The sequence below is a fragment of the Solea solea genome, chromosome 11 (assembly GCF_958295425.1).
Source record: "Solea solea chromosome 11, fSolSol10.1, whole genome shotgun sequence".
Lineage (NCBI taxonomy): Eukaryota > Metazoa > Chordata > Actinopteri > Pleuronectiformes > Soleidae > Solea > Solea solea.
In genome coordinates, this window is record NC_081144.1 from 2,860,776 (window position 1) to 2,871,860 (window position 11,085).

The following is an 11,085-nucleotide window of genomic DNA, read 5'->3' on the forward strand; positions in this document are numbered from 1 at the left end:
AAGAAAAGTTGTTGTCAGACCAAAAAATACTGTACATCTCCTACTCCTATTGGATTATATCAGCCGTCTATCACAAGCCGACTGCAGTGCAGAACAAGATTGTTCTGGATTCAGGGGCAAAGCCAAAAAGGGAAACAAAATTTAATGACTGACCAGAACAAAAATGTATTTATTTTGACTGAAACGACCACACACATCAATCACAGAAAATACATTTACGTACACGAGACAGACACATGCAACAACTATAGGTCGTCAGACACTGTACTGTACTCTTAATAAAAGCTAAAGGACTAAGTTTAAGACCTACTGTAAACGCTCCAGTAAGAAACTGGCCTAAAGATAATCATTTTTATTATGTAAAAAAAATAAAACAAACAAAAAGACTCTTTTCCATTTTCTTTTTGACAAAGACAAACTTGTTCACATCACATATTCACTGAGTGGGTTTTTAAAAAAATGCAGTTGTTTGAACCACATTAACGTAAAACTATTGACATTAAAAATGATGTACGCACTTTCTTGCATCAATGAGGCACAGTATGATTTCCCTAAATTTTAAAAAAATGTATTCAAAGGCTTTGTTTTGTAACCTCAAAAAAGTGTTGTGTGAAAATGTAGTGGCACATGAAATAAACAATAAGTGTCTTGTGATTTAAAAGAAAGTGAATAAAACAATAACTTAAATTTTTACCATTTCTTCACCTTTTAGCTTTGTGTACTGTAGCATGTTGCTCTAAATTAGCATTGTAACAATATCAAAATATCACAAAAAAAGATAATACCACGGTAAAAAAAGTCCACGGTGCGATCTTTATTGCGATATTGTGAGTATCCACAATTTGAAAATCTGTCTCTCACACCCTCCTACATCCATGCTACATTCTTCTAACACCTCTGAAAGCACCACGGATGATGTAGTTCTCACTTTACTTTGCTCTATGGAAACAAAATTACACTTCTTGATCTGTCAATTGAGAAAAAAAACTACAGATTAGATCAAGCCCTGGTCTGACGCGAAAAAGTTTTTCAAATTAAAGGTATATCGAGACACTTTTGTTCTCGCGACATTGTGAAATTGACAATACCATTACATCACTACTGTAAATTTAAAAAATATATATTAGCGACAAATGAATTATGGAATAAAAAAAAGACAGACGTCACCCACGACTCAGTCTTCAACTTTGTGAGCTGGTCTGCAGAAAGTCCAGTGATGCTCCACTGTGTTCTCGTTCGCACGCTCACTCATGTGGTGCACACGCGTGTTCCTGATGGTGAAGCCTTGTTTCATAATGTAGTCCATGAGGTGAACCCGTAAGGACACCTCCTGATGATAGTCACATGGTCCGAAAGTGAAGGACACTTGACAGTCTCTGGTGTCCATCATGTGTTTGTTCCACTTGGTGAAGTTGTTGGAGATGCCTTCCAGCAGGGAGTGGACCTTCGTCGTTATAGTCAACTGTGTAATGATAACAGCGACGGGGTTCGAGTATTTCGACAGTTTCCGCGTGCTGGAGAGCTCCACGACCTCCTCGAAGATGTCGGGAGGGTACAGCGGCTTGGGGTCGCTAAGGCACTGAATCAAAGGCTGGATCTGATAGAAGTCCGCCTCCTTCCTCAGAAGATCCGTCTCTGTGAAATCCACGGGCAGGGTGAGCTCGGATGTCCGCAGGAAGTTCAGGATGTACCGGAAAAGCGTTCCGTCGCGATCAATGAAATAATTCCCCTTGGAATCACGGGTTGTGGGGAAATCTCCCCTGAACATGGCGCCCAGCATGGAGTCTGGGTAGCGCTGCAGGGTGGATAAACTGGTGGTGTACAGGTTGCCTCCCACATTCAGAGTAACAGGACTAGTCATCTACAGGGAAAAGGAGCCAAGAACAAGTTAAAGAATCATGAGAAGTTAAAGCAGACTCACACATACACGTCCTTCTAATCTTTGATGGCGAGTGGGCCTGACGCTGGTGACCATCATGAGTCTGTCATGTCAATATTTCTACACTTCTGCAGCACGCAAAACAAGCATTATACCTTGTCCTAAAATCCAAGATTGACTCTTACTGTGCATGTTACTGTAACCTGCTTTTCCACAGTTAGTGATGGAACGACTCCAGACAGCAATACTGACTCAACGGTGCATTATTCTCAGGCAATGCAAGAAAAACATAAATCAGCCAAGCCCTCCTGTTTCCATTTTGGGAAATGGGCCACATTGTTTTTGTGATTCATAATACTGATACATTTAAAGTCAACCACAATTATTAGCAGAAATACTCAATTTTACTTTATTATTCTCACAAAGCCAGGATTTATTTGTGTAGTGTTGAAATAGACTGCATTAGGTTTAGCCTGGTTTGACCATAACTGACAAATGAGTGAATTTAACATTAAAATTTCATCACCAGAAACACCTGAAATGAATCTGATTGACTTCTCTCCATTTCTTACCCTATGGCCCCAGTCTCCATTATCCATTTGTAGAACAATACCCACTTGGTCAGAGCCAAATAGAGAGGGAACAGTTATGGTTTGGATTACTTCAAATTCACCTGTGAAGAAAATCACTCACATAAACATTCACTGTAGCAGCAGAGTCATGTGTTTACGGTACAGGTAAGATCTTCTCGTTTCTCTGCATTTACTTAAAGGGCAACACTGTGATTACGTAAACATACTTCAATAATCAACCATTTGCACTTAATGTTATTCTCTGCTGAATAATGCGAGTTTGATCATTTGCGAACCCAAACTGTGTCTTTCTCACATAACTTATCTCTGTGTTTGTAGATGATGCAGTAGTTTGTATATGAATGCACAATCTTACCATAAAATTAATTAGGAGCTTGGTGTGAGTTTGTGTGTGTGTGTAAGCTGGACATCTCTTATTGTTATTAACTCATTTTTTTATTTGCTTTGGATCCTCTAGTGCAGTGGTTCTCAAACTTTTTATACCAAGTACCACCTGAGAAAATACTGAACTTCAAGACCTTCAAATTTGATTACACGTTCAAAATACACTTTACATGTGAACTAATCTGTAAAAAAGTCTTTAAAGGGGACATATTATGCAAAATCAACTTTATAACCATTTCAATACTTATATTGGGCGGGTTTATGGTGCTTCATCCTTATGGTATTTTGACCAAAGCATGTCACAGACGTGTTCATTAGGACACCAGGGAACTATTTTAACTTGGGAAATAGGGTATAATATGTCTCCTTTAAAGGTAAACATTAGGCAGAAGTTACCTGCTTATCTTCTTCTACCAGAACAATGACAAACTATATCAGGTGTTACGTGTAAAGTTGCTAAATTACACTCAACTATGACCTTTCACGTGTCTGAGCGACCACGTACACAGACTCTGGAATGTGACGTAGAAATGATAAAACACTAGTTCTTCAGTGAAAGTGAACGTTGGGCTGTGAGGCTACACAGCAGCTGTGAAACTCATCTATCCACTCTACGCTAATGAAAGCAGCTAATGTTTATAAAATTTCATAGACGCGACCAGCGAAGTGAACAAAGACAGAGTTTATGATTAATTTAAATAAACACATGCTAGCTGGATGGATGCGGAACTATGAGGAACCGCTGAAAACAACTGGGAGCAACACAAACGCTAGCTGACTGCTAACTAGCATGCTAATGTGGCTAGCAGTCTGAGCCGTGTTCCTGCTCCGAATGTTAACGCTGGGCTCTGCATTGAGATTATGTGAACGTAAAGTGAGACTTTAAATGAAAAACATACAAAATAAGCCTCACCTGCTTAATTTGGTGAAGACACGACTTGTCTATTTATCTTGTAACAGCGACAAACAGTTAGCGTTCAACGGTACACGCACACAAGCCACTGATGTTGCACCGTGCAGCTGTGTGTGTGTGTGTTCGGATCCAGGCTGCAGCAAAACTGCGCAATCGTGCACGTACAGAGAGAAGAGGAGGAGAAAAGGAGGAGAAGAGGAGGAGAAGAGGAGGTCCTGCTGCAACCATAGACACCTCCGCATGAATACACCCATTCACACATGTGCACACACCCAAGAGCCTTTATTACCCACATACAGTTTACACTGAGCTGCCATAACATTGTTACATTTCCTTTTAACCCACTGCACCTTATGTAAATATACTGTGTTTGTGCTACTTTATACATTTTTTTACATCTTAGGTTTTTATTTTATTTTATTCTATTTAAATGCACCAAAGCACCAAGTCATATTGAAGAAGATAGCTTTATTTATCTCACAGTGGAGAGAAAACGGCGTTACAGCAGCTCAACAATAGATAAAAAACAAACAAACAATATACAAGTAAGTAATACAAGTAGGAAATTCCTTGTATGTGTACGACTACAAACATTGCCTACTACATTCATTTCAAGTGTGGACATCTGTGTATTCATGCATAAAATAAGTCTTTTGCTCAGGAAGATTTCTTTGTGCAGCCTCTAGCGTCTTGCTGCAAAATGATGAACTGCAGGATGAGCTTGGCGGTGCGACACGGCCTCTCCATCACCACTGAGTGACCGCAGTTCTCCAGCAGGTCCACTCTGCAACCAGGCAATGCTTCTGCAATAACTGAGGCCCCAGAGACATCCACCACCTGCACATGTGTGGAATAATTGTCACGTATGTTTCTCCATTCAAACAATACGAAAGACAATGATATTCTGTCCCCCATTTTTCCCTTTCACCCCAACCTGTCGAGGCAGATGGCCGCACATCTTTGATGTCTGGTTCTGTCAGAGATTGATTCTTGTCTCGATAATGTTGTAACAGTTTCTGCCTTACTATGTACAGTGCCTTTAGATAATGAATGTTTTGATTTGGCGCTATACAAATAAATTGAATTAAACTAATTTTAAAGACCAATTTTTCTTTTTTTCTTTTTTAAAAAGCATAAAAAAATACCCTTTTGTAACCATGTTTCTCATAGCTTGTGCACAGGGGTACAGGTGTATTATGTTACCTTGTTGATTCAGCACAGGTTCAACAGTAGGTGCGATAAGTTTCAAAGAAAAGGAGAAGCCTTCAGGCTGCAGATTCTTCTACGATATCACTTCATCGTCATAGTTACCTGGTCTTGTTTGCCCCATATAACTTGAACGGGTGCAGTGATCAGATGTAAATGATCCTGTAAGGCATATCTTGACTCCTCACCAATGATCTCCATAAATACTAATGAGTAAAAAAAGACATATTAATTACTGATAGACCACGTGAACGGCACATGGGAAATGGACGTGAACTAACCTTCTTGATAAAATGTGTTGTGAGGTTGTCGAACATCTACCAGTCCTTGGAGAATCTAAACGATAAAGAAAAAAAGGGACGTAGAAACCTGAACACACAATGTAATCACTCACTCACTCAGAAAATTCATAAAGCTGTTTTCAGTTTTGATGTGACCTGCTGAGGGATTCTGAAGCGAACATGGGAACAAAGTCTGAACATGTCCTCCATCTCTTCAGGTGTTGTGGGGATCAGAGGAATGTTTAATGAATAGTTGCTGTGCTCCAGATCCTGCAGGTGATTGTCAAATTTGGTCTCGCACGGGTGTCTGATGCCTGCAGGGTGAAATAAAACCAGCATTTTCTAATGATGCACTGTTATATAAATCATTTAAAGAAGCTTGCAAGTTCTTACACCTTCAGTTCATATGCAAAACCTGCCGCTAGAAAAGCCTGTTATATCATAAAAGTACCATAAAATACTGAGCACCTCTGCAGTTTAATATTACAGGATTATAAACAGCGAGGTGAGAGGTGTTTCTGTTGGAAATCATTCCAAAAGGTGAATTCTTTGACAACATAATGAGGTGGGGTGGATCGCACACCTGGACCTTTGTTCATTACATACCACATCTTCAACTTGTATGACAGATATTTCACTCTGAGATCATTTAGATCCATGGTTCTCAAACTGTGGTACGTGTACCACCACTGGTACGCAAGCATCTTCTGGTGGTACCTTGAGGAAAATCAGATGTACTGTTCTACTGTATATACCAGGATATGTGGTCAGAGTGGAGCTGAGGAAGTTTGAGTACGTAGAAAATCAAACAATCTGGCTCCTGTGAAAAGTCTGTAGCTGAACCACTGGTTTAGACGACATCACTATGAAATAATTGGACTTATTTTCCAACAGATTGTTATATCAACAGTAGAAATAAGAATTATATCGTGCTTACACACTCTTACAAACACACACAGATTCACTGACCGTCTGGACAAATGAGCGTCACACTACAGATTTCTGACGGATAAGACGCTGCGTAAACCCCGGCTACGCTTCCCCCCATGGAGGTTCCCACCAGATGGAAAGGTTTCCGGTTCAAGCGAACGGTTTCCACAAACTGAAACACATTTTCAGTGGAATAATTCAGCGCTCCTGAGAAATACTCGTTTTCACATAATATTGTCAATCTGCACCTGTCTCCTCAGATTACCTGACGGATCCTCCTGACTTGCCCCTGAATGGAATAATCCTCTGTGTTGGTGCGTGTGGTTCCCTCGTGGCCGGGCATGTCCACACACACAAGATGCAGATGTTTTGGTAGATACTGGAGCAATAGAAGAGAGACAAAAAGTGTAGTTCAAAACTGTGATAGTGATATTTGTATATATGTATGTATGCATATATATATATATATATATATATATATATATATGTACACACTGGATATGGGAGGTGGAGCCTCTACTGCACACTCCCCTTTATCTCTGATTTTGGTCTCAGGATTAAACACAAGCCTCTTTTTTTTAAAGGTGAATTTAGCTGTGTGTAGTAATAACGTGAGATCACTATAATCTAAACTGTAATAATGTCTCCTGACCTTAATAAGAGTGAGCCATGTGTCTTTGTGAGCGGAGAAGCCGTGCAGCATTAAGATGGACGGTCTCATCCCGGGTTTTCCTCTGTACGAGAAGCAGAAGCGATATCCACCACCACCACATTCTGCGTAGCGTACCTGCAGACCCAGAGTCCTCCTCCAGTACCTGAGGAGGAACACACAAGGCTTTTCGGGTCTCACAGCAGGAGGCTCCTTTTCTTTCTGTTTGTCTCTTCTTTTCTACTTCATTTCCTCATCTTTAACAATTTTAGAGCTGTTCCGTGTGTTTGTGCATCAAGGTAAGACACATTTTCATGAAAAAGACAGTAGCAGATGGGCAACAGGACCTTAAAATTATAATGCAATACAGATATTCATGATGATATTTCACTGAATTCCAAAGTAAAAGTGTTTGTTTTGATATGGAACGATGTATATTTCACAGTAAAAACATATTTATGATGCAAAATGAGAAGTAAATCTAAATGATACTGTGGAATACTACAATTAAAACACCAAACAAGCTTATACATATATGTGTATGTATATATGTATGTATATATGTATATACAATGCTTAACATAAAATCAAAAATGTCTTAATGATGTTTCAATGGTAGATATTTCACATCATTTCAAATTAAAAGAGTCTGTGTTAATATGGGATGATATGTAATTCACAATAGAAATCTATTCATGATGTAAAATTAATCTTTTCACAATTTTTCTTTTTAAATAATCAAGTTTGAGACCTCTGGTGTAAACAATGTGGGACAAAATCCAGTCCTTGACCACGTGACCTTGTAAACTAGGACTGGACGACACACGAATGCACCTTACCAGTAATAAACTTTAATGAGAGCGGAGGGCCAGAGCAGGAAGGAAGCAGCAAAGGCCAGAATGGGAACAGCTAGTGTTGCTCCAGCAATGACAAACAGGTTCACCACATCTAAATCTGCCGCCATGGCGACAACACCTACAAATAAACATTAACACACATATGACACACATGCAGCATCATTGGGGGGAGGGGCCAAGTCAGTGTCAGACATCCATTCAATGATATGATGACAATGCCAAGCTTTTTAAAAAATAAAAAACAGGTGATTCTTTATTCTGTATGTCACGTTAAAAATATGCACATTTAATGAAATGTAATCAAACCATTTTATTCTTATTTCTTTAAAAAAAAAGAATGTAATAACTTACTCATCAGATGGTTTTATTTTCCCCCTCCTCGTTTCTTCAGTCACAGATAAACATGTGACCATGAGAGTGTGAGAAAGCAGAGTTGCTGTAGTCTAACAGTTCATGTGCATCTTTCTGAAATTTGAAATAAAATAACGGACCCTGTGAACTAGTGCAGTTGGTCACAGCAGATTATGTTTGCTCTGGATAAACCCATTGATTATTACTGATCACTGGGGGAAACGGGGCCATCGGAGTATTCAGTCAATCTTTTAAAGAGAACGCACACAAAACAAAAAATAGACAATTAAAGTTAATGTAGTGGCTCCAATATTATGACACTTTTCACAGCAGCTTCTGTAAGTGTGTTTTACTTTACTTTTCTTTATAAAATTATTATATTATATTATATTTTTACATCTTTTATTAAGGAAGTTAATTAAGGAACCTACTAAACTACCGTTTGAGTTTATCACCTTATCATAAGCACCATTTTAAAAACACAATAATAATCCAACAGTGTGACAGCTATTCTGCTTCCAAAGACAAAATTAGTTAAGTTAAAATGTTCTTGTTGATTATCCCTAATTGTGAATCCCTAGTTATGATAGATAGATAGATAGATAGATAGATAGACAGACAGACAGACAGACAGATAATTTTATTTAAAACAGTCAGCCATCTTCCCCTGTGTTGTGTATAAAGAGGTGTATCATAGTGTGGCTGTAAACCCAATTTGGCTAATCTCAGACTGGATTAAGACCTGGATAATTCTATTTTTTTAAGATGATTTTCGGCACATAAATCTATAGATAAAACTTACTATTATGGGGGAACATGTCAGTCACTTGCAATAAACATTTTCCATAAAAAGATTTCTTGTAAAGCACTTTGTGCAAACACACACACACACATACACGTGTTTATTTAAGTCACCACTGGGTGTCATGATGGAGGCAGAGTGATGGAGAGAGTGAGTGTCCCTGTTTCACTGCTGTCAGTGGTGATGATGACCCCGAGGGCTTCCTTTCCTGCACAGACCACGGGGAGCCATGACGTGACACAAGGAAGCTTTAGGGGCCTCGAGACGTTGACCTTTGCCTCGGTCAATCACCAGAAGCACTTTGAGTGTGTTTAGAGGAGAGGGGAGGAAACTGAGCTGATGAACTAGAATATTATAAATATACTGCCCACCCGAGGTTACAGTGACTCAGCGCATCCCTTGACAATGACTCGCTGTATATTAAAATAACTGTTGGTTTTGCACATGCTGGTCTAAGTATTTGACATTTGAAGACATTTATTCATGAATCATATACAGTAAAAGATTAAAATGATTCAACTGTATCACAAAAAGCACACAAATAGTGAGACTGCCTCTGTTTATTAAGGGTTTTCGTCACATGATTCAAAAGATCTGAGCTGTTCACTGTGCCCTTATCTGGTATTGAACAACAAGGACTATAATAATCAGAATGTAAATGAGCGACATACAAACAGTATGTAAATACGGCCTAATGAGCTGCCACTCTGCTGCATTTGTGCTCTACGACCATTGACCTACATGTAAAGTAGAGCAGAACAAATACAGCAGCTCTGCAGAGAGGCTCGCCTTGCTTTGGAAAGATCCTCCTCTGAAGATTTATATAGAGTCTGTCCTCAATCAGCTCACATGTCTCTCTCTCTCTCTCTAACCCTCTCTCTAATACACACAAACTTGTTTTTATCTACAGTATCTTAGGTAGGACACATCATAGACATAATGCAGCCCCTTACCCTAAACTTAACCATCACAACTAACCACCTAACCCTAAACTTAACCATCACAACTAACCACCTAACCCTAAACTTAACCATCACAACTAACCACCTAACCGTAAAATTAACCCTCAAACCAGGTCTTATCCCGAAAAGGCCCAAATGTAAGCCCTTAACTTAAACTAGTTTTGATTTGCCTCATTAGGACCAGGTTTTGGTCTCCATGAGGACTACTAGACCTGACAAGGTCAGTGTTTTTGGCAGAAAAGGTCCTTAAGAAGTAAAAAAGTACACAAACACACACATTCTCAGGCAGCATTCTTATTGAGGGCACCTATAGCTATAATATATTCCCAAACCCCTTATCCTAACCTTAACCATCTCAACTAAGTAAATCTAACCCTTAACTTGAACCTTAACAAAACCTTATACTAACCTTAATCCAAAAATATAAAATACACCCAAAAGGCCATTTAAAGTTGTGCGGACCGGACAAAATGTCCTCAATCTGTATGGTTTATATACGTTTTCGGGTCCTCACATACACACACACACACACACACACACACACAGAGTTTAATCCCTTCATCATGTGAGTGAGAACATCATGTCACATGAGCAGCATCATCATCATCCTGGTCCTTTCTTGGAGAGAACCATGACGTGGCAAAGAAGCAAAAAAAACACAGAGAAGTGAACGTGAACGACTCATCCACTTCCTCTGGAGCTACACCAACCACATGAACACGTTTTGAAACACACTCATCCTGTTGTGAAATGAATCCTCACCATCGTCCGTGTGGTCAGTCACTTTAAAGGGTGTAACTATAAAGGCTGAGATATTTAGTATTTGTACCATTTGTTAGTATCTAGTACCGTGGTGGAGTGCAGTTCAAGAGTTCAGTATTTTCTCAGCTTGTACTTGGTGTAAGAACCACTAATGTAGTACAATAACCATTAAATATGACTTTAACGTTATGTCCAATAACCTCTCTCACCTGCTGATTCAATTCTTACTCTTTTACATATTGTTATATTCTGAAATTCCAAGAAATGGAACACATCAATAACATCAGTGTTCTTCTTCTTCTGCCTAGCAAAGAGGAGCTTTAAAAGGTCTGAAGTGTATGTAGGCTGGATAATATAATGTTAATAGTTTAATGAATTATTGTACTGGTTATAATGTTGCATTGTTACAGAGTACAGTGAATCTTATTACCTTCAACTGTACTGTAAGAGTTACACTGTGGGCTCATATTAAATGCAACTATTGCAACTAAATTTTATGGAAACTGAAATGAATTA

The 11,085-nt window shown here is 39.0% G+C and overlaps 2 protein-coding genes across 3 annotated transcripts; both read right to left on the reverse strand.

Moving 5' to 3' along the window:
• Positions 1–149: 149 nt before the first annotated feature.
• kctd6b (potassium channel tetramerization domain containing 6b) lies at positions 150–3,947 on the reverse strand. Of its 2 annotated transcripts, XM_058644123.1 has the most exons (3): positions 3,770–3,945; positions 2,452–2,552; positions 150–1,861 (listed from the first exon to the last, which is right to left on the reverse strand). In XM_058644123.1, exons 2-3 carry the CDS (start codon positions 2,476–2,478, stop codon positions 1,175–1,177), a joined length of 714 nt encoding a protein of 237 aa, XP_058500106.1. In that variant the 5' UTR covers positions 2,479–2,552; positions 3,770–3,945; the 3' UTR covers positions 150–1,174. The 2 variants fall into 2 exon arrangements, with proteins under 2 accessions (XP_058500106.1, XP_058500107.1); XM_058644124.1 differs by lacking the exon at positions 2,452–2,552 and having other exon boundaries at positions 3,770–3,947.
• Positions 3,948–4,147: 200 nt separating this feature from the next.
• On the reverse strand, positions 4,148–7,840 carry abhd6b (abhydrolase domain containing 6, acylglycerol lipase b). Its single transcript, XM_058644126.1, has 8 exons — positions 7,675–7,840; positions 6,839–7,001; positions 6,452–6,565; positions 6,226–6,358; positions 5,413–5,570; positions 5,257–5,311; positions 5,081–5,181; positions 4,148–4,606 (listed from the first exon to the last, which is right to left on the reverse strand). Exons 1-8 carry the CDS (start codon positions 7,797–7,799, stop codon positions 4,427–4,429), a joined length of 1,029 nt encoding a protein of 342 aa, XP_058500109.1. The 5' UTR covers positions 7,800–7,840; the 3' UTR covers positions 4,148–4,426.
• Between the last annotated feature and the right edge of the window lie 3,245 nt (positions 7,841–11,085).

Coding starts and splice junctions, on each gene's coding strand:
- kctd6b (XM_058644123.1), bottom strand. CDS start 2,478: ATGGATAATGGAGACTGGGGCCATAGG. Junction 1,862..2,451: donor ATGGAGACTGGGGCCATAGG/GTAAGAAATGGA, acceptor TTTTCCCTGTAG/ATGACTAGTCCTGTTACTCT.
- abhd6b (XM_058644126.1), bottom strand. CDS start 7,799: ATGGCGGCAGATTTAGATGTGGTGAACCTGTTTGTCATTGCTGGAGCA. Junction 5,182..5,256: donor CAACACATTTTATCAAGAAG/GTTAGTTCACGT, acceptor TTTACTCATTAG/TATTTATGGAGATCATTGGT. Junction 4,607..5,080: donor TATGGGGCAAACAAGACCAG/GTAACTATGACG, acceptor ACACATGTGCAG/GTGGTGGATGTCTCTGGGGC.